The sequence below is a fragment of the Lepisma saccharinum genome, chromosome 25 (assembly GCF_977018435.1).
Source record: "Lepisma saccharinum chromosome 25, izLepSacc3.1, whole genome shotgun sequence".
NCBI lineage: Eukaryota > Metazoa > Arthropoda > Insecta > Zygentoma > Lepismatidae > Lepisma > Lepisma saccharinum.
In genome coordinates, this window is record NC_139253.1 from 37,367,877 (window position 1) to 37,395,773 (window position 27,897).

The 27,897-nt window shown below is 36.6% G+C and overlaps 2 protein-coding genes across 2 annotated transcripts in view; both read right to left on the reverse strand.

Moving 5' to 3' along the window:
* Positions 1–9,455: 9,455 nt before the first annotated feature.
* Positions 9,456–19,039, reverse strand: lin (protein lines homolog). Its single transcript, XM_083111455.1, has 2 exons — positions 18,614–19,039; positions 9,456–11,643 (listed from the first exon to the last, which is right to left on the reverse strand). The coding sequence occupies exon 2, from the start codon at positions 11,436–11,438 to the stop codon at positions 9,651–9,653; it is 1,788 nt and encodes a 595-aa protein (XP_082967581.1). The 5' UTR covers positions 11,439–11,643; positions 18,614–19,039; the 3' UTR covers positions 9,456–9,650.
* Positions 19,040–25,797: 6,758 nt separating this feature from the next.
* Positions 25,798–27,897, reverse strand: part of NC2alpha (negative cofactor 2 alpha) — a 37,927-nt gene continuing 35,827 nt past the window's right edge. Inside the window, exon 5 of the mRNA XM_083111998.1 lies at positions 25,798–27,138. Within this exon, the coding sequence (XP_082968124.1) occupies positions 26,754–27,138 (385 nt within the window). The 3' untranslated portion in view covers positions 25,798–26,753. The remainder of the gene's footprint in view (positions 27,139–27,897) is intronic.

Sequence of the window (27,897 nt, forward strand, 5' to 3'; positions counted from 1 at the left end):
TCTTTCATTTGTTGCATGGCAATAAGCCAGATAAAAATAACATGGATAATGATCGCTTGTTCTCAAGTCCACATCGGCCTCCCATGTAAAGTCTGCACAATACTTTTCTGAAATTAATGTTAAGTCTATAGATGACGGATTACTTCCATTTCTAGGCATATGAGTAGGTGAACCATCATTTATTATAGTTAACTCTTCCGCCTCCATCCATTCAACAAGAGTTCGACCCAATTTATCTGCTGCTTGTCGACCCCACAATGGGTGGTGGCAATTGAAATCTCCAGTTATGATTAATGGAGTCTTGAATGAACTAATCATAGACCTTAAATGTTTCACTGCAATTTTTTGCGATGTATAGGAAGATGGTATATAGATCGAGATAACGGTAAATATTTTATTCAAAATTTGCACTTGTATTCCCACTACTTCCACCCGGTATTCTCGAAGAATCACTAAATTGGGATTAAATGATATGGGTTTGAATGCCAGACTTTCATGTACAAATATACCCACTCCTTTTCCGCCTTTTTCATTAATTACTGCGTGATAATTTTTTATTTCAATTGAAACTCTTCCATCCCCCCATACTTCACATACACATATAATGAGAGGATGATGCTCTTCTATCAGTTTCATGAGTTCAAGTTTGAAGGAAACGAGCATAAATTCCATTGCACAAACAAAAACATATTTTGCATGTAATAACTTACTGATTATTATATTTAATGTTGAGCATCTTCATATGATTCAAGCTCTTCAATAAGTTTCAATAACTGTGAAGTTATATTTGCACAATCGACTAGAATATTTTTAATTCTCTGAAGTTATGTTCGACGTTAGTTTTGCCATAACTTGTAACAAACTAATCATTATTTGCTTTTGAGAGTCATATTGTGGGATGCTAGTCCGTAATTTTCGTTTTTCCGTTGTTGTCACTGACGTTGGACTGCTTTGGGAATTTAGTAAAATATAATCTGGTCTTTCTTGTTCGTTTTGGGTTTGAGGATTGTCACACGACTTTAGATTTTGCATACTTTTATTTTTCATAACTTCTTTACTTTTAAATATCTTCCCAAGTCTTTGATCAGCATAACTATTGTTCATGTTGTAAAGATGAGGTTGAGAAGATTTCCACGAATATAAGTTTCTTGATGTCCCTGATTCCTCATCTCTTAGAGTGGCCAGTACCTCATATCTGTTACCTGTTGTAATTGCTGAACTTGGAGCTTGTACAAAGGAAGACTCTGCTTTAGTTGTTTTTAACTCTGGGAAATCTTGTAGTATGTTTGCATAAGAATAATCGTCTCTGTCTGTCATAAATGAACTACTAGAACTAACTTTTCTCTTTGCTTCTTGATATGAACAGCCCTCATATGCTATCACCTTCTGAATTTCTCTTTCCTCTTCCCACTTACTGCACGACCTCTCGGTTGCAAGATGATTTCCTGAGCAATTTATGCATTTAGGTACTGCAGCACATATATCATCATGTTCATAATCACCGCACCTTGGACATATCGCTTTGGACTTACAAACATCCTTTGTGTGAGAGAAACGGAAACAATTCCTGCACTGCATCACAGATTTTATTTTAGGTTGTACCTGAAATATGTTACTGGGTAGCTTTACATGCGAGGGCAACCTTTGTGATTGAAACGTTACGCTGATCAATTTGGTCGGTTTGAACTCAAATTCCCCATTTTCTTGATAAATCTTTTTTTTCATTCTTTCCATTTTGATTATTGGAATATTTCTCTCAGCCTCTGCTTCATCTTGTACTTCTTCTAAGTTTATATCTAACGGTAACCCATATATTAGTCCCATTCTGTGTAAAAGACTCTTCGGGATTTTGACATTTACCTTATACTTCTTCTGAAACTCTTTGTTCAAGTAAAAGTCATTTGCATCATTGGATGTTAAAAAGTAAACCTTTGCACGATTAGAACCCGATGCCTTAACAAAATTCACCTTAATTCTAGCTTCTCTTAAGTGACTACCTAACATAATAGCACTAAAGCTACCAACATTGTGTTCCACGCCTTCAACAAGAACAATATATGGGCCATCGTGCCCAGGATAGAATAAGTCATTTTTATTCACATTGTCCTTTGATTGCATTGTACGCTCTAATACGTTTGCTTTGAAAATTTTTGGAGCATTTATAGATTCCTCCTTTCCACTAACTTTTGCTCGATTTCGTTTTGAGTTCTGACTTTTTGGTTGCTTAGCAACCAATTCAACATCCATATTTTCTCCGTCTTTATTTGAAGACGTATCATTTTTTACTTCCACTACTTCATTCATCTCCATTTGGACGTCCCCTCTGCTTTGATTAATAATTTCCGCGCTAGACATTTTCCCTCACTTGAATGAAATTTGTTGAATTTCTTACAAGCAGGAAACTTTATCTGGATGGCTCAGAGCCTTCCATGCTATCCAGATTTAACACTGATTTATCTTCTAAATCACAAGATTATTTAATATTAACTTACGTATCAATAAATATACTGTCTTGTAATAACACAGAACACTTTTACAATAAAAACGATGATTAAATCCACAATTTAAGCTTGAATTTGTCTGTAACTATATATATTACGCAACTAGCTAATATTTCACCACAGACTCAAACCCCTTACAACGCCTAGATGGAAAATTCCGGATAAACCTCTGAGCGGTGACATCTAGCGGCGTGGCATAAAATGAGAGTTTTCCTTTTCACTGACATATTACTTGTCACTATAACTTCGAAAACAAAATAATATATGGCCATTTGAAATCGGATAAATAATTTTGAATTACCTGTACATACAACGTTTGAGCGTTTGACTACCATGCGAGAGACCTGGGTTCGATCCCTGGCGGGGGAGAACCGGGATTTTTACATCTGTTCAAGCTGCTCCGGCGCCCACCCAGCGTCCTATAAAATGGGTACCTGGAGGAAACTTTGAGGGGTAAAGGCAGCCAGGGGCGTGGTCAAGAAAGTGTGGGGCTCTAACTCCCCACACCCTATACTTCTTCATGGCGTGGTGCAAAGCACAGGGGAACACTTTACTTACTTTATCTGTACATATAACCGCTAGGAGTGCTACAGCCCCTACCGAAATTTTGAGAAAAACAAAATATTTAAATAAAAGCGCTAACGAATTCGGAAGAAACTAAAGTTGTAAATGCAAACCTCCTTTAAAATTACCACCGCTTATTTTCTCTCTGTTAAGATGAGCATTAAAAAGAGGTAACTACGAAATATTTTATTGTGTATTCCGCCCTCGCTAGAACTAAGTTATGTGATGTCCACCTTTACAATTCCAGCCACGTCTGAAAAATAATTCTGCGTACGCTAGTGCAACATGTGACTTACAGATTGTTTCCGTGCGTCGGGTTTCGAATTAGGTTAGAGTTGGTATAATAGTGCACCGTTGTGACCACAAATATCAGTGAAGGATCAACGAATTTCTCTCATGAGTGGAAAATATTTTAGTACCTGCATTGAAGGTTTATTGCGAGATATAGGGTTCTCCTCCAGGGCTGTTCGCCTAATATTAGAAAAAAAGGAGGGGGATGATTAATCGAGGTTTTATTGTTAGTTTTGGATAACTCGGGATTAAGTTATATATTGATTGATTTAGTTTATTTTACTTCGCTTTTCTGCCACTTTTGGATAATTGTGAAGGAGATGAGTGATGATATGATGAAGGGACACTCACAAACACCAATGCCCAGGCCAGGATTCGAACCCGGGACCCCTGGCATCGTAGCGCGATGCGCTAACCACTGCGCTCACGGGGCCGGCTTACGTTAGATATCAAGGGGCAGAATCATCACAGGTGAATTGACAATTTGCTGTTATTTTTAGACAACCTGAGAGAACACAATAGCTTGGAGGTTCAAGATAAAATGTTCACCCTGACGAGATGGATTTTTGGCACCTCCCTACTTTCAGTTGCATATTCTGAAAATTTAACCTGGTTTGCGGCAGGTTATTTGTTGCATATATGTATTATACACCCCATCTAGATTAATTACAGGTAATAGGAATAAAACACCACTGCAAGCATGCAAGTAAAACAAAAAAAACAACATAAGTCCGACAACTTCAAATTTTCTGATAATTTCTATATTTTTAAAAGATCTCTCTTTTTACATAAAATTGGATATAGATTTCCCTGCACCAAGGAAAATTTCCCTTCAGCAATATTGCCTCTGCCAAGCGCAGCACAGAAAGCAGAGGAACAAGCAGGTTTCTCCTGCTGAAATGGAGAACGATCAGTGTCGAACGTGAAAATAGTCCTTAAGTTCTTTAAATGAATTCTAGTTCAGAAGCTTGTTTTAATATTTTGCATAACGTAGGTATAATGAGCAATTACCCACATAATGATTTAAATATATTAAAAGGTAGTGATTGCTGCTACAACTGTTTCAAGCATTCCCATTGGCTGGTAGCTTTTTGGGGTAGTAAAAAATCTGTGGTGGTTAGGTTAGGCAAGTTGGGTTTGGTTCCCTTAGTGCCTCTGCCAAGTTACGCTTATGAAAGTTTATGAAAGTAACAACCTATTTATTTGCAATTTAGGTAGAGGTGAAGCATACCTTACAAATTATACAATCAGCTACTTGCCATGTAATCAAGCCCCTGCATTGCCAAAATATGTGGCATTCTTCAACACATCACCATCACCTTTATTCAACGCCAAGTGTTTTAATCATGAATGGAAAAAGCGAATAAACGTGCACAGCGAAAGCAGACAAACTATTTAACACTGTCGAAGGGGACTTTGCGAGAGTAGTTAACAAATGACTGCCAACTTTAGCCTGGAAGTTGAACACAAGTCTTTTTTTCTTGGTATGACTGTACATTTAATAGTTTAAATCAAAATACAAGTATAAGTTAACCCTGAAAGTGATGTACTCACGATTCCTCACCTAGCAGCATGCCATCTTTCCTTCATACAGTTGGGCTACATTCAGCATAGATCAAGTACAAACAGCGACAACGATATAGTGGGCAAATTATCCCCCATTTTTTTCTGTTTACATTCCTTTTTCGTAAGGAATCAAATTGTATTGTTGCTGGAGTAGAGATCTCATTTACTGATTTTACAAACTGGAACCTTTGCTTGAGCAAAATAAGACTGGTATGCCCAGGCATGTGGGGAGATGTCTTGACCTTACCAGCCCAGCTTTTATTAAGAAATTGCATAGCCTCGACCTTTCAAGAATCCTGGGCCATGTCTGAATTGGCAAGTGTACTGTTGCATTTTTTACAGTGTAATTGAAGTAATAACAATTGAGATGCTGCCTTGTAGTAGTTGCCATTTTTCCCACAAGGTGTCAGCCCACCAACTATCATAATGCTTTCCACCTATTTAGTACTTAAATTGAAAATGTGGTGTGTGATTTCTTCTTTTACACTTTTACTGAATACAATGTTATCCATGATTTATCCATGCACACTCCAAACTCCCCCCCCCCCCTAAACAATTTTCACAAAGGCCTAATTTATGGTCATTTCTGTTTCAAATGTACATTTGCATCTTGGTCAACTTACACCTCCCCAGATTGAAAATTATGGATAAATCCCTGATGTTCAACTAGAATAGAGAAGTAGATCATATATTCAGTAAAATATAGATAGTGATGTAAAGTATAGGGTTACATTGAGTTGAAGCATGTTCTCCCCCCCCCCCCCCACTTAAACTTAATCTATACTGTACATTTGGGCTAATAATGGTGTCAGGATTTTGCGGATGGAACTGTGCTTTAGGAGAGAGCAATTGCAAATTTTGACACAGCACTCAGCTCCACTACGTAAATATGGATATTTTGCCTATCATCATATTTGCACCTTTTACTGAATGTTTGTGCTGTTGATAAAACATACAGCTGGAACCAATTATATTTATAGGCAAATTGTTCTTCACCATGTTCATACACTTTCTTTTTATGTAAAGTTGGAGAATTGAAAGAAAAGTGCCAATGAAACAGAAGACAATGTCTGCTTCAGCATCAGTACAATTTCTTTCCTCAGAAGCACACTGGATGTAGTGGGGAAAAAAGGGAAAAAAGCTATGTTTTCCCCTTTTTCTGCTGCAGACTATACTATTGGTTTTTCCTAGATTTCCTAGATTTAGTGTATTGTATGTAGAATTGTTGTGTGTACCTCAGAAATAAAATTGTGGGGTTCCCGAACTATGAAATGCTTTCAAATTCTCTCTCTCTCTCCTGCTCACTCACAATTTCTATCACTTTGTATATCTAAAACAAGTGTTAATGGCAGAGGGAAAATATTAAAACATTCACACTTGCACTGGAATGACATTCTTTACTGTTTAAATGTTAACTGCACAAAAATGCATACATTTGAATGCATCAGCTTACTTAAAAGCAGTACCAGTCTTTTCCCCTGGCTTGCTCATATAAAATTAGGTAACCTTAATTTTGAGTGTACATTTATACCACATCACCTGTGCAAAAAAGGAGAACTTGTATTTTTATTATACACTGCATATCACTATTTATATGTACAGTATATCATTTTGAGTGAAGAAATCAAACCATGTCATCCAGGCATGAGGTAAATGTCTTCAGAATGTATGGAATAAAATTATAATTGTGTCAAAATTTGAAATAAGTATTCAGCATTTCTATAAAATGGTTATGGCTTTATGGAACATAAAAATATAATAAAGTTATAGTACAGGATGCATTCAAGTTCTAATGTTTCCTATTTTTTTTCTGAAAAAAGTACTTACACCAGAAAGCTGAAACTACCATCACTTCGTAATATAATTCTTGTACACACACATTTTTCACAATGCAGACACCATGATTGCATGTCCTCAGTGAATACTTCTTTAAGGGTTTGTTTTGTCCATTGGCAACTGTACAACTGGAAAATAAGCAACAATGGATCGTTGAAAAAAGACAGATATCACTAGGTGCAAGGTCTGGTGAGTAGAGAGCATAAGGAATTACTTCAAATTTGCTATGAAGAAACCCCTGAATAACAATGAAGGACACTCTCCGTGGTTGCTCATTTCCCAGTGGGCAAAGCAGACTCTTACACAGAGGTCTTGTAATGATGGCGTCGACATTATGAAAAATGTGTACATCTGCAGGGTGATTCAATTGAGAACATAGGCATGCACACAGGGGAGCAGTTGCCTCTCTAATATTCTCACTAGGAAATTTGGTGTAGAGGAATCTTACCACCATTATTGAACAAAATTATGCTCTTTAAAAAATTAAGTATTTTGAAGCCGACGAAATTCCACGCAACTACAGAGGGGGAGGAAGGTGCATTATTTCCTTTGAAACTGAATTATCCAACTTCGTTCTCTAGCAAATTTCTTGTTATTAACACTCACACACTTTATTCGTTAGTTGTGTTGCCTCTACGTGCTTGCAGAATAAATTTCCCATACATTAGAAATCAGTAGTGGCAATTGGGGTGACAAAATTGGGGGGGGGGGGTAAGGGCACATTACTTTTTCTTTGTAGGCAAAGATTAGCATAAAGAGGACATAGTGCAGAGGGGCCCACGCACCCCACCCTAATAGCTGTCACTGTCAATGAATAAATTCTATGTAGTTGCTTTGAATCTGCTGTACAAAACCATGTTCATGTGTAAAATAGCCTCTGAACCAGAGATAGGGGAAATAAAGGAGGGGGCAAAGAACATTGGTGACAAGGAAATTTAAAATCTAATACTGTGATTTTCGGCATGACCAGACACACTCCTGTTTTGTACAATAAAGCAGTGAGATGATGATTTGATTTGATTTTTCTGATTGAACTTTCATCAAAGCTTTTGCTCCCCCTAATCAGAGGGTCTGCTCACACCTATGATTGAGAAGTAACAAAAATTTGAACTTTGTGGTGAGAGTACTTTTCAGAAAGAAGAAAAAAGACCTGACTTGAATTCACCTTGTATATTTAAAGCACATGCATCATGTTTATAATGTAGTTCTAGTATAAATACTACTGTACCAATATGTATTTTCTGTGCTGTAATAATTGTACCCAATATCCCACATAATAAAATTGAACATGCACTCCAAACTTTGTTTCACAGGACAGTTTTGACGGATCATTTCTACAATTAAGAGACAAGTTTTTTGTTCTGCAGAACTGAAGAGAGATTGTTTGAACACAACTACTTAAAAACAATTATAAACAGGCAGAATTACATTTGTATTCATCAATCAAGCAGGTGATAAATCATACTTACATTTGGTGTAGAAATCTATCTCTGGTTCTATTATATGCTGTTTCAATTGCAAGTTTACTCATCCTATGACATATCATGCATATGAGTACAAAGTAGTTCATGGTTATAATGACAACATTTTCTTTTAATACAGAATTTAAAAGGTCAATCATGTTTGCAGAATGAAAGACACAGTAGTATAATAAATACACAGAAAGCAAATTACTATTTTTGCATGCAACTTACAAAGGTTCTATTAACAAGTTCCCGTGTGGTTGGTGGGAGGGGCCACCATATATAAAGAACCTTTACAAGTAACCTGCATGGAAAAGTTAGTAATTAGCTTCTGTGTACTTAATAAAATGTCATCATTAGGGAACAGATTTTAAGATGCAACACCTTTCGAAAAATATAGTTGTTTTCATACCGATCGGTTGAGATATGTATTTTAGGACATGAAATCAAGTAAAATGAACACACTTTGTCAGACCTTTTCATGAGAGTAGCTCATTTATCACCTTTTTGCCCCCTCTTTGATGCTTCAGCACCTTTTTCCTTCCTTTCCACTCATCTTTTGTTAAAAAATTGGACAGAAAAATAAATAATTTTCACTCTTCTTGAGCAGATACATAAAATCCTATAGTCCCATTTTCTAGAACAGAACGAGCTATAAAAAGGTAATGCAGCTCCAAGAGTTCCCAAGATTAGGTAGCAAAACATGCGAGAGAAAACACAAACTTCAACAAAACCTATTCGGCAGAACCAGTCCTCTACGTGGTCCATGCTCATTATATACAGAAGGTGCAGAAAAAACAGAGCATCGAATAAAGGCATTTTATCAGCACTTTTTTCAGCATCCTTTTGGAAACATTTTCAGAACATTTTTTCCCTTTCCCCACAATAATTTTGCACCTTAAAATCCTTTCTATAGTCATCATTAAAGAAAATGTACAAAGTGCACAACCAAGTTGTGAGCTAATACCACTAGGTACTGAAATACTATTGTATTGATAATTCCCTGGGTAATTGTGTACTAAAATGCAATCTTCCATACCATTTCAATAAATCAACATTTTACCCAAAATTTGGCCGTGAATATGCTGATACATCAATACTAGTATTGTTTTCCCTTGTAGCAACCTATATTTAAAAAGCAATTTTCCCACAAATTAACACTTCAAGAGATTGATGAAGGGGTTATAAAAGTTTGAAGAAACTAACACGTCACAGCATAATTTTTCATAAAAAATACAGATGTATTGTCTTTAATAAACTGACAATATTTACACTTTTGATAAAGCTGAAATCAACAGCTTTACATGTTAATAATATTTAATCTATACAAAGGAGTTTCCAGTATTATCTCTGTCATGGCTTTGGTGAAAACTATTACAAATAAAAGAATGTATAAATGAAACAGGTAACTACAAAGATCTGAACATCATTAATTTCCACTCACTTCATACACTTGCTCACATCCACGCAACAGCCTTAATATTGGATTTATATTATATGGAAAAAGATCTTTTGAAACTAATCTATCTATTGCTATCCTGAGACGAATTAGGACTGTCATTGTATCTTCTATTTCTCTGCCACAACAAGACACAAATTCTGCCCAGTTTTTCCTCACAAACTTCAAAAATCGCAGTAAGTATAATAAAAAACAAGTTTCATTTGAAACCAAAAAGTCTATTAGCAAATTATGGTCATACGAAACTATCTGAAGAAACTGCATAAAAGTTCTTACTGGACTCAGTGAGTGTTGGAGGTCAACTTGAGTTTGAGTTCTATAAAACAGTCCAACTACCACATCCAAGCAACACACCATACCTTCAATCAAAGCATCATCCTGATCCTTGAACAGCTGCACAACCCACTGGGCAAGAGGAGTTTCAGGATGAAATGGAATTAAGGCTTTTACACAACCATCTAACTGGCGGAGAACTTCTCGGATGCTTCGTTCGATGACCGCCATGTCCGCATCAATATCCTCTCCGCCAGAACTCTGAGAACTGTCACTGGAGCTATCACATCGTGTCTCTTTCACAGTCACGGCAACACTTTTCAAAACCAAAAGTGTCATTTTTTGAAGTAAAGGCAGATCTCCATCTCCGGCACCACCTCCAAATCTTCCACTACCACCTCTATACGGAAGTGCATCAAGGAGACGCCGATCCTTCACGTTGCGAACTATCAAATGTGCCAGCTCGCAGGGTTCCTCTGCAAGGATTTCTTGCAGTGCGAGCGTGCTACCATAACACAACACTTCATTAAACAAACTGATTATGTGCTTCCAAATTAGTGGCGGAATTGAGGAAGTAAGTAAAACAACAAATTTGTCCAGATCAGCATAAAAGGGCTTCGTATCAACCACAGAAAGATTTGCTTTCACTGATATGATTGCTTCCCACAAGCTTAAGAACGTAACAACAGTAGATTCATTTTCACTTGAATACGAAGCAATCAAATCATGAAACTTCCTAACAATTTCCGGCCACTTATTTTCAAGAGCTTTTATACACACACATTTTACCTGACTGTTGTCTAAGCCATCTGGATCTGACAAACTAACCACCTCGCAAGTCGATGGTCGATTATCATCCCCCTCTTCTTCCAGTGGATGATTATCCAATTCTTTCCACTCTATTACACGTTTGATTACTTCCAATGAAAATGATATCTTTTGAGGCTGAGTTGCTAATAAAACATTAAGAGTGAGACTCTCTAACCAAGATTGATCAACCTGAGATTTTGAAATAATTAAAAATGCAGATAATGCTCTGCTGGCTGTGAAGCAAATAAACTGGTCCGAGTTGGAAGAAAATTCTATCAACAATTCTACAATCCCATGCTCATTTTTAACAAGCTCATCACAGTATTCACTAATTCTAGCACATAAATACCCTTTGCTGCTCTGTTTTATGGCTATTTCACAAAGAAGCTGCAAAGTACTTATAAATAATAAGATATGGTCCCTTGTCCAGTTGGTTGCTGAGATTTCATACCCACAATCCTCTGACAGAACTTTGGCACACTGGAATGGCCTTCGGACACCTGTATCCGGCAGGGAGCAAAGACACTTTGTTAGAAGATGTTGCTGAAACACAACTAGCTCATGTTCTGGCTCCCCTTCACTCCCTGCTAACCCCATTTCTTCAACTCTTGCTTTTTTCTTCACTGGTTCAGCCATTGTTGGCGGTACAATTAATGTTTTTCTTTTATGAACCATGAACACTCTTGCACAATTCTTGGTATCATGTAATGCTTCTTGATGAGTAAAACAAAAGAACTTCTAAACACATGAAAACATCTGAAAGATTCATTGTCATGTAATCTGCTTCTTCTCAACCATATTTTATAAGCTCACTGCAACACCGGGTCAATATCAAATGCTCCTTCTGTGAGATTGTGTGGTTCCATCTTTCAAACATACCCTGCAAAAAATAAACAAATATGTAAATTACATTAATGATAACATAATCAAGTTTACACAAATGCATGTGTATGTATTTTACTGTATGTTCAGTTTTCCACCTCTCTAGAGAAATATAAACAACAAAATGGACAGAGAACATTGTGAGGGGAACTGTTTACATTGCAATCAAAGGAAACATAATCACAACATAGAACTTTTTAGACAAATCAATCACACTCCCAGAAAAATAGGCATGATTCTCAATAGTTGTATACTATAGAATTTACATAAAATATACGAACTGATAAAGACTTACAAAAGAAAATTAGATTGAAATATGTTATTTTATGCAATTACAAATCAGGTAGGTTTACAAAAGGTTTCCAAATATAAAAAACAATGAGAAGTTTCTAAATTTTTACTTGAAAAATCATGGTTATTTTGCAAAAAAGCCTAACATATTAAATTCATCTGACAGATCACCATGTGAAATGCAAAATTTACATCTACACCTGTAATGAAGGAAAATTCTCTTCTAATACTATAATTTATACTGCACTTACATTTAAATATTAAGCACATCAAAAACTACACAAATTATACTATCTACAAACACTAACAACCACTGCACTCTAGTATGTATTCAACTAGGAAATCATCAGGTATGGAAGAATGCGTGTTGCTAATTGTCCTACATTGTGGAGAAAGGGACAGTAATTTGCTCCACGGTGTTAACTTTTTATACGGCTTATGTAAGAGAAGCATGGAGCATTTAATCCCACGAAACCATATATTGAACAAAATCTTAAGTAATCGCTAATATTCCGCAATATGTGTTAACAGACATAAATCAAAATCAAACCATGTCAAAATTGCATTCGTAGCATGATGAAATCGCAATAAAACAAAAGGAACTTGGGCCCATAATTCCTCTGTGTACCTGCCATGAGAGTTATTCTTAGGGACTGGATTTCTATGCAATTACATATTTATCCCCTTGTATGTGGACCAAAAGTGTCAAATGTAGGAAAATTATACTGTTGGGAACAATATAAAAATGAATTCCATGTTACATATTTTGAAGTAATTACCTATTTTATATTTAGGTAATTAATTTTACTACTGTCATATATTTGCAAAGAATATTTGTTGAATAGTGCCTGCAGATCAGCAGTTCAAGCAGTGGCGTAATTGGAATCTCCAAAAAAAATCCACTTGAGGCTGAAAAATAGCACAGGAATGAAGGAAACGATCAAAGACTATGAAAAACATCATTACATATCTTAAAATGCATATGTATTTTTTGCATATTTCAGTAACTTTTATGTACAGATCTTGTATGTTTTGGCTACATAAAAATCTCGGCCTTAGACATCATGGTACTCATACCATTCCTTCTGTAGTCAATAAAGTTGCATGTGTGTATTGGAACCAAATTAAGTGCAAACATAATTACCTGATTATCACATAGTAGTACATATTTATTTTGTAATACAACAGTAAAACGTGACAAATTCTCTAAGATACAAGTATTCTTCAATGTAATGTTCTACATATTTTAAGCATGAAATTGGATAATTGCCTGATCATCATATAGTAGTGGAGCCTTGTTTAACACATTAGCCCAGTCTACTTCGCTGCACTTTTTGACTCTCTTTGCAGCGAAGTGTCTAGTTGGTTACATGGTGCAACACAGAGTCGTTTAGTTCGTTGATTTGGAGTCAAGTACTGTATTTCTGCACCGTTTGCACTACGTTCTGGATTGGTGTGTGTGGTTTATGGTCACGTGGTGAGTGCTAACTAATCAAATGAACGTTTAAAGCAGCAGACAGGCATTTGTTGAATCTTCTGAACTTGACCACCACTTTCCTTCCACTTGGTTGAACATCAATTCCTTGCACCCCCCTGACACTGGAATACACCTGCACTACACAGACTGTCAAAAAGTGCAGCAAACTCGACGGGACTATTGAGACTTGGGTAACAGTTTGATATAGGCAAAACACATTTCTTCAATTTTACAGGAGAAAGTACTTACGGCACTGAGTTTCTGTAGACTTTTGAAAGGTCGTGGAAGTGTTTTCTCCCTTCGTACAATTTATTCAGCCAGTAAAACATGTATTTTTCAACATTAATGTCTCTGCGATGCAGAAAAACTCTTTCCTCTATTACCTTCGACTACGTGAACCAAATGTTCCGTGTGTTCGATGACGTAACCCCCGGTCAGAGTTACCAACGATGCCATTGTTTTCCCAGAACATGAGAATTTTAACTATGTTTGCCTAACCTAACAGAACCTAACCTTGCCGTGAATGGTTCATGAGGCTATTTATGAATGGTTTGTGGGGTTTTGGAACCTGGAGGAAAAAAATCTACACCAGAAAGTAGAAATTTTTTGGTTAAGGTGGTTTGAAACACTGCATACACAGATGATAGAGAATGCTAGACAAGATTTGCCCGCCATATTGTGTGTAACACAAGCGAAAAAGCAACGAACAATAAATAGCTATTTTTATTTTTCTGTAGTTTATGGTTATTACAAGCATAAGAAAACAGTTTTTTCTTTGTGACGTTTCAGGAGAACACACGCTCCTTTCATCAGACATTTATTTTCATTTTGACTAAAGATACAGTTATAACAATGGTTACTAATTTTTTAAACAAAAAGAATCCATTATATAATGGATGTTGTCAATGTTACATTGTTGTAATATATCAACTTAACTGTGAAAAGAAGCAGTCTGTTTTATTTTTATTTCAGATTATTATTATTTAATTATGAATCCCAAATATCATCAGGTAATTCAAATTCATCGTTGTTTTCACAAAGTCTCTTGATGTTTTCTGTTACATTAAATTTTAAAGATGGTGGCTTACTCCATTTGTGAAAAAGAAAACTCCATACTGGATCTATGTTACCATTTTCATTATTTAATTTATTCCAGTGTTCTTCTGCAATGAACGAAGCTTCCCAGACATTCAACTCTGTGTTTCCCGTTAATCTTTTTAAAACCCTTCTCTTTTTAATCAAATGCTTCTCTTCGATGATATGAGTTGACAAACCTGTTCTTGGGTTTAGATTTATAATGTCCAAATCGTGTTCGTGCCATCTTATTGCCATTTTCCTTGCTGTTTGTCCCACATAATCCTTTGAACATGAACAACTTATATTATATATTCCTGTGGTTTCCACATCTGGGAGAGAGTTTCTCATTTTGAATTCATTAAATGTACATTCCAAACTTCTTGGTGATTTAAAAACAATTTTGAAATTAAAACTTCTAAAAATTTTTGCAATTTTATGTGAGAATCCCTTGTGGAATGGAATGCACACACATTTCTTTTCAACAGATTTTTCACCTTTGTCTGTATTTCTCTTTTCCTTTAGTTTTCTTGCAACTTGTTTTTTGATTTGGTTTATTCTGTTAGTTTGAAAGCCATTTTCTTTTGCTATATTAAAAAGCCTTTCTTCTTCATTTTTGATATCCTTATTATTATCAGGCAAAATTTAAAAATATGTTATCCATTGTTATACGCGAATGTTCTGAATTGGCATGGATGTATTTTTCCCCCTGCTAATTTTTTCCTATGGACTGATGTTTGAATTGTTGAGTCAGTTGTCTTAATTTGCAGATCACGGAAAGAAATTACATTGTTATTCATGGGTTCGCAAGTGAATTTTATACGACGATGTGATTCATTTAACAATTTAAATACGTCCATGATGGTGTTCTCATTTTTAGCAATAATTAGCACATCATCTACATATCTGATGTAGAGTTAACCCAGTAGAATCATGGGAAATGGTTCAATGGTTTACTGTATGTGCAAATTACAATGACTTTATATTTGATGGCAAAATCTATCAGCAAAGTAATGGTCTATCAATGGGAAACCCAGTATCCGGAATCATCTCCAGCATTTTCCTTCATTACATAGAATCTCCAATTGTTAATGAGATAGGTGCGGATATCAAACTTTACATCAGATATGTAGATTACCATCGACTACGTGAATCAAATGTTCCGTGCATTCGATATGTAACCCCCTGTTTGTGTTGCAACCACGTGGTAGTTTTACAAGATGACGTGTGAGCAGGATTTTTTTTTTCCAATTTAATTTTCTATGTTAGCCTAACCTAACTTTCCGTGAATGGTTTGTGGTTCAAGTTTCGCTTAAAAACCTTGTGTGAATAGTTTGTGCAGCATTTTTTCGGTTAATAAGTTTGGAAACACTGCATATCAGCTGACAATAGACAACGTTAATCAAGATTTGCCTGCCATATTGTGTGTAAAGAAAGCGAATTAGCAATGAACAATAAATACTTGTAATGTGAAAAATTACACTTTTTTCAGCGAAAAAAGCAAAATCCCACGTTCAAAAATGTTCCGCTATACATAACAGGTAAGTACACATGTAAATAATTAGGAAATAAACGAGTGAAATGTGTTTTCACAATACCATACTCTTAGCAGGTTTTGTTCAATATATGCTTTCGTGGTTAGGTTAGGCATGTTAGGTTTGGTTCCCTTAGCATTAAAATAAAGTCCCCAAATGCATTCTACTAAGGTTCTGATTTACTTCTACATTCATTCCCACGCTTCTACGACATTTACTGTCGCTTCTCGATGGAGAATATCTTGTCCATGAGAAGTGCGTAAGTTGTTTTTTTCAACATAAATAACTTTTTTCAAGTCCAAACAGTGCTCATTACTTTAACCCTCAACTACAGTTGTGACGTCCCACGGACCGGAGTGTTCCTTTTGCTTGTTACCCCGCCATTAGTTTTGACCTTGAGGCTACCTCTCTTTCAGTACCTTCCTCAACTTCAGTGTTTCTGTGAAAGCGTGAAGGGAAAGGTTGCATTAACTGCTTCTGTGGTGTTCTATTTATATACTGTGTTTGAGGGTTAAAATCACCGACGATTTATTACGATCAGTAGACAAGAGAATTGCAGATTTTTTATTTGTGGCATATACTGAATAGAAGGACCCGTGGTTTTGAAGAACGAATGTTCAACAATAACTATGGACTAAATTCACGTTGATCAGCTGTGTGTAAATACTCAGTTGAGAGATATTTTGGCTTAGTGAATTTGGTTTCCTTAAACTCACAATATAAACAAAATATATTTTTGAGAACTTAAAAAGAATGTTTCGCTCTCAAAACTATGTAATTGTGCTCAGTGAATAACAAAGCATACATGATTAAATTCACATAATTTAAAATATGTCCTGCTATAGTTCTATTCCTTTTTTACTTAGAGGTCCTGTGGACTGCACAAATATGTTAGTGCCCGAAATGTTCACGACAGCGATTAAGGGTTAAGGAAGGTTCAAATTTCCTGTGACAATAATTTCCAAAAGTCTATGACAATTAGTCTTTGTGCTAGGAGAAATCATAAAACAATCGGAACAGTTACCAAAATTACAATTATTTCAGTGAAAAAAAGCAAAATCCCACCTTAAATAATGTTTTGCAATGCATAATAGGTAAGCACGAATGTAAAAAAAGACGAAATGGACGAGTGAAATGTATTTTGGCTATATCAAATTGTTACCGAGACTTGTGCACATAGTAGTACATATTATTTATTTTGTAATGCAACAATAAAACGTTACAAATTCTCTAGGATACAAGTATCCTTCAATGTAATGTTATTTGTATTTTAAGCATGACATTGGATAATTGCCTGATCATCATATAGTAGTGGAGCCTTGTTTAACACATTGAGACTTGTGCATAGTAGTACATATTATTTATTTTGTAATGCAACAATAAAACGTTACAAATTCTCTAGGATACAAGTATCCTTCAATGTAATGTCATTTGTATTTTAAGCATGAAATTGGATAATTGCCTGATCATCATATAGTAGTGGAGCCTTGTTTAACACATTGAGACTTGTGCATAGTAGTACATATTATTTATTTTGTAATAAAACAGTGGCTAGAATGTACAATATAGAGAAAGTCTCCAATTTTGTTAATTTTCGGTATACTAACTAATTTTGGCCTCCTAATCACTAATCTGTTGTAAAAAACCGGGGGTCACGTTTGGAAATTGTACATTTTGATGAAAAATTGTTCGTTAGCACCAAAAACCATCCACGGGTAGCCCCACAGACCATTGACGTTAGCCCCAAAAACCATCCATGGGTAGCCCCACGAACCATTCACACGAGGTTAGGTTAGGCCTGTTAGGTTAGGTTCCATTAGCACTCATTTCACCCCTACATTCATCGAATAAATAGGGATCGTACTAGAATTGAACATCATAAATAATTTTCTTGTAAAACAACGGCGTGGTTGGACACAATGACAGGATATTACATTTTTGTTCGTAAAACTACGCATATACACCTATATATATAAAAAATTCAATCGGCTTTTTTTCAAATTTTCAGACGTGACCCCCGGTTTCTTTCAACAGATTCGTTATTAGGAGGTCAAAATTAGTTAGTATACCGAAAATTAACAAAATTGGAGACTTTCTCTATATTGTAAATTCGCTCCAAAACAGTAAAACGTGACAAATTCTCTAGGATACAAGGATCCTTCAATGTAATGTTATTCATATTTTAAGCATGAAATTGGTCATTTGCCAAAAAAAAAAACATGACCAATCATCAATCTAACAATTCGACCTCTCATTTCTGTCACTTTAAGTGTAGTATAATTAAAACGAGAGTCCTTCATATAGTGGTTTGAAGTAAATGAAGTGAAAATCAGATTTTTCTCTATTAGTATTTCAATTTTACCCATGCATATACCGGTCGAGTAAGTGTATTGTTTACTATCAGAATATCGAGCGTTCTGTGTACCTGTGGAGCTTATGAATGTTATTATCTTCTAAAATCCGTAACTTATCACAACTTAAATGTAAGAGGTCAGTCGCTCTAAAATATAACTAGAAATAAATATATTAAGCAGTAAAAAGCCCATCAGGTACACAAAAAATAAAAAATATCGAATAAAACTGTTACTCACGTAAAATCACTCCAACTTGAATTCATCTTCAATTATGTAGCGGGTACCTCTACTGCTCAAATTGCACGGGAAATATGATTTCAACTCTGACTTCGAACATCAATCCTCAGTTATAGTTTAAATTTTGTGTAAATTTTCACTGCAGAATATTCAAGTTAATAAATATCGCACAAAAACTTCCTATTTGGCAAGGTATAATTAATTTTCTATGAACTACACATCACGATTAGGAACAATATGACGCTGTCATCAAAATAAAACCCACAAACATTTATATACAAATTAGCAAGAAAATATTTAAATTAAAGCGTGAAAATAAAAAAATTGGTACTCTTGCTTTGAAAATTATTCATAATTGTGCTATATTGATGTGTACGTATTTTTACTTGAAATAAAAATGTATTTTTTTTACATTCACATATTTTCAGTAGTCCCTTTGGTATCCGGGTTGGTAACAGTGTTGCCGGATGTGCACGTGCTTCTGCTCATTTTGCATAAAGCTTTTTCCTCTTCGTTTCGTATAAACAATAGACTAATGCGTAGGGGTGTGCGGGACGGGAATAGTTTTGGCAGGGATTGGAAATGTTTAAAATCCCGACGATCGGGGCAGGAAAACGTAGTCATTTTCATATTGAAGCGAGCATCCTCCGAGTATGGTCATGCAGTGCAGTCTTGAAGAAGAGAGAATGGGTGAAGTCCTGGACTGTAAGAGTGAAAGTCTATTTCGACTGTAGCGCCAACAAATACTACCAGTAGATAAAAACAGGGAGTTTTCCCCGCGTTTTAAACACTTGTTTTTCACAATATAAATCACACAGCATTTTCAAATGTTCTTACACGTACACTTCCACACATGAGAAGAACTTTAACCAACAACTTTCTGGCTCATAACGAGGTACGTAGCCAGGAGGAGGGCTAAGGGGGCTGAAGACTGCGAAATCCCACAAATATATAATTTACTCGTAAATAGCGTGTTGTGGTAACTAATTTTACTTCCTTAGATCGAAAAAAGTTTTAGTGTTTATTAGAGGAAACAAATTATATTTTTATTTTCTACCATTTAATCCAAAGAATAATTGATTCCACAGCTCTCAAAATGAGAGGTCACTTTATGAGTAAAATTTGGCCCTAACTTTTACATTCATTTTTTTAACGGAATGTGTAAAAGTTAATAACAAAATACAATAACTATGAATTTCAGTACACCAAAATGTAAGAAAAATAATGGACAACAGTGTTTCATATTCACTCATAGGCTAGGGTGACCAGACGTCCTGATTTTCGCAGGACAGTCCTTTTTTTTAGGGTTATGTCCTGCGGTCTGCGATGACACTCCAGAAGACCAAAGATGTCCTTTTTTTCGACAGTGTCCTCCGAAATGTCCTGCAAAACGTCTGTGCAACTGTTAGTGCCTTTTAAATTAATAGTATTGTTAATTTGCATAGAAATACTTGTAGATCTAAAAAAAATACGCTCGAGGCCTTCTTCTTTCTGTAAAGCTTATATTTATTGCTTGGGAGCAGATATTGCATGCAGTCTGTTCATAATATGACATGCAAGATACCGAGTGATGACTAAAAATATATACAGGGGCGCTTTGAAAATTAAAAACAGCCCAATTGTGGGATTTGCATATTTCGTTCATTGATGAGATGATTACTACAGCTGCGGCAAGAGACAAATATTTTCTCAGTACTGATTAATATTTTAATATTATTTCACGATGTATGGATGTTTTATGGTACGAAGGTGAGGAAACATAAAAGAACAGTAAGAACAAAAGAGAGATAGGACGTTAATATGATAAATTAAAAAGATAAGTAAAAGGAGGAACGAAAAAGAGAGAAATGAAAAGGAAAATGCTCCGTGGCTTAGTGGTTGAACGTTAGGACGCCAGGGGTCCTGTGGTCGAATCCCAGCCTGGCATGGACGTTCTTTGCGAGTGTCCATTCATGAATTTAATAATATCATCACTCATATCCATTATTGCAATTAGCCAAAAGTGACAGAAAAGCGACGTTAAGTAATAAAAATCACATCAAATCAAGAAGAAAACAGACTAAGGAGAATCGTGTTAACATACATTTCAGGAGACATGCAAGCAGCATGACTTTCGCTTTGCCAAGGAGGGGCGGGGGGGTGCACTTGACCCTGTGTTGTATTAGTTATAGCTGCAACCATGGGTGTCCTGCTCTTCGTTTAAAAAAAATCTGGTCACCCTAGCATAGGCAGATTGAGTATTAAAGTCTCTCCATTTATACAGGGTGTCTAGGCTAGAGGTATACAAAAATTAACACACATTATTTAGCATCTGTAAAGTTTATTAACTTTCTTGTCCCGGTTTTGTACAAAGTAACTCAGAAAGTTTTTATGTACGATGGTAAACCTCAATGTGGGCACCATTTCGAGCTCGACAGATATCCAAACGATACTCAAGCTAGTGCCAGCTTTGAGGCGTTATTAGTGCAACCGATTGAACAATATGCTGTCTCAATTCGCTCAAATTGTGAACTTTCCACTTGTACACAACATCTTTAATGAAGCTTCATGCAAGAAAATAGTCTTATGGTATGAAACCTGGGGATCTCTGTGGCCAGGCAGTTGAGCCCATTTTACGATCCAACATTTAGGAAACGTTTCTTTCAGAGACGTGCGCATGCGTGACTCAACAACAATTTTGATCGTACAAGTGGACTACTGAAATCTTGGATCGATGGTCTATCGACTGATCTTCACTACGAGACAATATAAGGAGTAGTGTTTGCATTAAAAGTAGTTATTTTTGAATACCTCTAGCCAGACACCCTGTATAATAACAATTATATCAATAAAAAAAAAATTGAAATTAAAATTCTATAATAATTATAATTGTAAAATGACAATTATAACCGTGGTAAAAATTATTATTGTCATTATTATTTCTACTAATCAAGTTTTTTCAGTGGCCTGGCTCCCCACTACAAATATTTTGGCGATGCCTGTGCTGATATGGGATGAGCCCCTCCCAAAATAAAATCCTGACTAAGGCCCTGCCTTTCGGACCAAATTTACCGACATAACTGAAATCTCGAATGGGCCTGGTTAAAGCAAACTATTGTAGGTGAAAGCACCCACACTTTTGATGGGCAATTGTTCTCCCATTTAAATACATGGGGAATTTGATGCTGAACGTGCTGCTATTACATTAAATTGCAAGTTTAATTTCATCTTAACATCAGAAATTATGTCGGAACATGATACATAAATAATCAGTGCTGTGAAGGTAAGAATTTTAATAAGATGATCGTCAACAACAGAAAAGATATCGGAACTCAAAAAAAACTTAAAATTTGCACAGCACTTGTTTACGTCATTTGCAATTTTCACAATTTAAGTGCTTTATTCTTGTGAATCTCGAAAAGAATAATACATAATAATTTCATGTGACTGTACTTTTATATCTTTATATATACTGACTCCTTTTTTTATGTGATGTCATACTTTTCCTCATGGCTAGTAAATATGGTTCATACATATTTATTGAGAATAGTTATTACAAAAAATATATTATATTCTGTTTCATGTCTCGCAACCTTTCTTATTTACAGGAATTAAAAAAAGAAAGTAAAGTGTTCCCGTGTTATGCATCACACCATGAAGGCATATAGGGGGTGTTGGGTTAGGGCCCCTCACATTCTTGATCACGGCCGAAGGTGGGAGTGATGTGATCAGCACCACGCCCCAGGCTGCCTTTACCCCCTGGAGTTTCATCCAGGTGCCCACTTTATATGATGCTGGATGGGTGCCGGAGCTGCTTGAACAGGTGGAAAATTTCCTGGTCCTTCCCCCGCCGGGGATAGAACCCGGGTCTCTTGCATGGTATTCAGATGCCCTAACAACTGAGCTACCGTGGCTTTTTTATAATGTATACTTTACAGGAATTATAATTTTAAAATTGTTGTAACCCAAAACAAAAAGGACGAAAATACGGGGAGAAAATCTGCTTAATACAAAGAAAACATATGATAATTTTAAGTTATCGGATAGGGCATGCGCTTACTCACTTAATACATTTTTTCTTTGTAATTTGGGTAGTTTCTCAGATTCCTACTCCCGCCGTTCAATTACACATATTCGCAAGTCACAAGAGGAAACATAAAAGCGTAGTGTAAAAATCTAAATTTTTGTATTATAGACCCATGACAACTACGGACAACCAAAATTACGAGGGTGAATGAAATATGAACGAGCCTTGATTGGCTAAGCGTCGGAATGGGTAGCAGGGTTTGATTGGGCATGTGCGGCCGGTAGGTGGGGTTGTCGTGAGTCAGGAACCAGAACAGCGGGTGGGTCGCATGTTTAGTTTAGTAGCTCTCACGATGAGTGAGCAGTGTGTGCCAGTGTCTGTTGCGCAACGCATAATCATCAAGTTCCTCACCCAGGAAAACGTCACACCGACTGAAATTTACCGGAGACGGCAGGCCCAGTTTGGGAATGGTACCCTCTCGTGGGCAAGAGTGAAGGTGTGGTGTAAGGAATTCCAGCAAGGCCGTGAACGTGTTGCAAATGAAGTGCACCCCCGTCGTCCTCGCACCAGTGACGAATGACAACATGGCTCATGTTCATGAGCTTGTCGAACAGGATCGCCGAGTCACTGTGAAGCAAATTGCAGCAGAACTTGGTGTGAGCTATGGAAGTGTCCAATCAATTATCACAAAGCACTTGGGCTTCCGCAAAATCACAGCTCGGTGGGTTCCCAAGCTGCTGAATGTTGCTCAAAAAGATGACCGAGTTCGCATTGCTCGCCAGCTTCACACTCGTTTTGATGTGGAAGGGGAAGCGTTTTTGCATCGCATCGTTACCTGTGACGAGACATGGGTGCATCATTACACCCCAGCATCCAAGTGTGCCAGCATGGAGTGGAGGAGGAAAGGCGAAGGAAACCCCGTGAAGGCCAAAGTTCGGTTGTCTGCGGGGAAGGTGTTGGCCACGGTGTTTTGTGACTGGAGGGGGATCCTACTGGTGGATTTCTTACACGAACGTCGGACCATCAACGCACCCTACTACTGCGGCCTCCTGGATCAAGTTAAGGTGCAGTATCGACGCAAACGACGAGGCTGTCCCATCCGCCAGGTCTTGTTCCTCCACGACAACGCCAGACCCCATACAGCAGGGGTTAAGTGGCAGAAACTGGAGGAAATGCACTGGGAACCACTTCCGCATCCACCATACAGCCCAGACCTTTCACCATGTGATTTTCACCTGTTCGGACCCCTCAAAGAAGCACTTGGGGGCGAGCAATTTGCGACCAATGATCAGGTGGAAACCTTTGTGCGCAACTGGTTGGCTACCCGCCCAGCTTCATTCTACGAGAACGGCATCAAGAACCTACCACAACGTTGGGAAAAATGTATCACTAAGGGCGGAGACTATGTAGAAAAATAAGATGTGGGAATGTCTCCGTTTCCTTCAATAAATTTTGTTTTTCCGCACAAGGCTCGTTCATATTTGATTCACCCTCGTACATCAAGTTTAGAGTTCATTGTGTATAAACATACTATATTTAGACCGTCTGAGCTACGCTGTCCTTGCGCTTTAATATATTAATTCTTAGGTTAAGGAGAATGTAATTTTCAGAAACTTATGACTTCCTACATAATCTTAAAGGTTTGCTAAACACATTTTTGTTATCGATTTACATGATAAATTCTTACCTTCATTGAAAATATTGTTCGAATAGCCATCCTATCACACTCCAATGTAAAGCTTAGGGCAAGCAGAACGAAAATTATTTAAGGACACAAAGTGTTAGCGGAAAAGTTTGGCAATTAACAGCCCCAATGGGGGGGGGGGGGGCAAGTACAGTTTACTTTCCTTTGGTACATAAGGTTTAGCATAGTGTGAGGGTAAAAGTGGCAAAAAGTGGGAAGAAACTGGCCTCCTAATCACGGCCACTGGGTTACAAAGGCCGAAATGCATGTGGTGGTTGCACATTTGCCACCAAAGGTAATTTGAACAGAAGTTTCTTCCTCTTGGAATTCCTTTGAAACCAATGTTAAACCTTCATAGGTAACTCGAAAGCTTGGAAGCCTATCCGGAAATCACTTGGCTGGTATCTCGGGAAAACCTTCTGGAAAATGAGGTTCATATTCTGCTGTACAGATCCTCAGTCACAAGAGGAATACATGCTACCCAGAACAGGCTTATCTCCCCCTCCCCAAAAAAAAATATTGTTCTTGGTACCTTCTCAGAGGCCATCCCCAAGCCAAAAACAACTACAGACTCCTTTATTTCGCTTGGCAACTGCAGATTAGCACTTTCTACTGTTTCTTTAAATCACATTAGTCAGATGAAGAGAGCTCATAGTCATGAGTGTTGAAGGTATAACTTAATGAAGATGGCAGAAATTCCTGTGCCAAAAATGTACTGCAAATTTCAATGCTAACTGTCGACCTTCCCTCGCATGATCACAATGTTAAACTCCTGACACCAATGGTGATTTAAGTCACAAATTTTAATTTCATATTCAGGGATTAATTATACTTATCTGTTAGAGGTAAGCAATTCACAGCAAAAACCTTGCTTTGTGTAATTCATTGAAGTGGATACAATTTTTGATTCTCGGGGTGGGTTATGTAAGGTTGGAATTTTTTCATTGTTTCTGCATGTAGCAGCTCCAAGGCTCACCTGCTTCAAATCAATGGGTACCTGGAGGCAACCATGGGAAAAGGGGGGGGGGGGTAAAGGCAGGTGTAGCATGGTCCTCATCACATCACCCTCACACCTCCAATATGGACGGGATCGAGAATATGTGAGGCCCTACCCCCACATCCCCTAAATGTGATTTCATGGCATGGTCTATGTGCACAGGGAACTTTACTTTTACCTCCTGCATTGGCCACATATTTATCAGTTAGCAATTGTATATTTTACAACATACACGTATAGTCAACTTCCTACATTAATGACATCTTTTTAGTTTCTTTGTGTTTCTGGCATAACTTCACACACTTCTACATCTCAACTCATATGATTATACAGAACTTTTGTTATAGAGAGGTGAAGCTATTTCTCACTCACATGAATTCATGTACGTTGATTTCAATCAGTAAGGTTTAAAAGTACTTAGAAAATATGTCCAACTGCCATGAAGATTCAGCATTCAACAAACTAAAGGAAGGCAAAAAAAATAAGAAATATTACAATCTAGTGTCAAATCTTTATTGGCCCATTACTACCTGATATGCTTAGCATATGGAATTTAAAAGTTTCTTTTATTTACGTATGTATCTACTACTGTAAGGATATTTTCATATAAATACAAAAGTACCTTTGATGATTGCTTCACATTACTTGCTAATAAATGGCATTGAGGAATGATTACAAAATTTTGACACATGGCATAGATATATATTTCAATAATTTCATCCATATTATCTGTGTGTTCCTAAAACAGACATCTGAATATGTTCTGGAATCTCACAACTGTATTTTTCTGGGAGAGAGATTCAATTATAAATGCTAATGCTCAACACACTTTCTTTAGCAGCAACAAATTAAACATTAATTTGTGAAATCAAAACTAAAATTAACACTTTACTTGCACATTTTCACACTTAAGGTGACTGTAATTAAGGTACGAACACAATGTGTTTTAAATAAAATCTCACAAACGTTTTACTCCTTGTCTAATATGATAGCACCACGGCTGATTGAAATGCACAAATGAAAATGACAATCTAATGACTGGTAACAAGACATCATTTTGCAAACTAAATTAAGGTCATGATATTACAGCAATCAAACAGTGTGTATAACACAGTGATGATTTATCAGTCACACAATTATCTGAAATTGTTTTAAACTTATCCTAGCTTTGCACGGCAAGAAAAACACACGCTTGTGCTCAATCGTGTTTCTACACTTCAAATCTGTGAGAGGGGGGACACTTAACGGGTATCACTTATTTTGTCTGGAGTAGTCACCACCACTTTTCATAGCGGAAGTCACTCATCTTGAAACCAAGCAGGTCACTGACATTCGGGTTGGAGGGACAATAATTCTTCATACAAAATAAACATTTGCTCTTCAATTATGTATTTCCCACAGAAGTTAGATTTCAAGTTGAATATCACTGTAGATTCAGTGTCTCTTCAATATGTTATGTGTCGTAATCTTCATCAACAACCCTCACAGGGTTGTTCTGAGCAATGATAGGTTTTTGTTCCAAACCCTGAGTCGGATGGAGGGTTGTAGACACAGCACTTGCACACACTACAGAGTTGGATGACACAAAGTTTGCTGCCAACAATGGATGAGCTACTTGGTCAATGGTGGCACTTGAATGACTCTCTGTGTAAAAATTTGGACTTATGTATGCTTCACTGCATGACGGGGCTACTTGTACTGGAATCTGAGGTACATTGGTGTCTTTCGGAACACTTGCTGGTGGATAAATATTCCCATCAACTTCAAAAGGGCTCACAGGGCTGCAAACAGGTCTTCCTTTTGCATTATTCTGATATGTTGCAGGATCTGGTTTGTAACTGAAAATTTAAGAAAGGTTAGTTACTCCAATAATTTTATATTAATTGGCTATACACAGGCTAAGAGCTTGAAATTTTATTCATGTTCATTGCTTTAGCACACTTTTTAAGTGTACTACTATTACTTTGTTTATGTACAGTATAACAATAGTAAGTTGTCATTACATAGTTATATGTAACTACAAATGGAACAAAAATACAACCTGTTCATTTGAAATATGTGACAGGTTTGTAACCCAACAACCCAACCTGACACTGTAGCAATTTGGCCATTTGTAAGAACTAACTAAAAATATGAATTAAGGGGGTTACGCAAAATAATGTGAACATCTAAGAAGATAATCACTAGCCTAATATAGTGCAGGACCACCCTTAGCATTCATATTTTGAATTTGTATATTTGTTAGTGTTAAAACAAGTACAAAGTTTCAAGTATCTAGGTGTTACAATCAGTAGTAATGGAAAATAGAGGAAGAAATAAACACTAGAATATAGAATACAGATTATATTATGCTATAAACAAAGGATTTTTAGGGAAGAAATGAAGCTAAAAAACAAAAATGATTGTTTAGAAATCAAAATATATGCCAACATTGATATCTGGAAGTTAATCTTGAATAATTAATGAAAAAAACCAAAACTTGCAAACAGTAGAAATGAAATATCTGAGGAAAACAGTGGGAAAGATGAGAAGGGACAAAACCAAGGAGAGGGTGTGTAAGGAGAGACCAAAGACTTCGCGAGAGGAAGCTGTTACTA

What these genes read in the sequence shown, in the direction of transcription:
- lin (XM_083111455.1), bottom strand. Translation starts at nt 11,438, where the DNA reads ATGGTTCATAAAAGAAAAACATTAATTGTACCGCCAACAATGGCTGAA.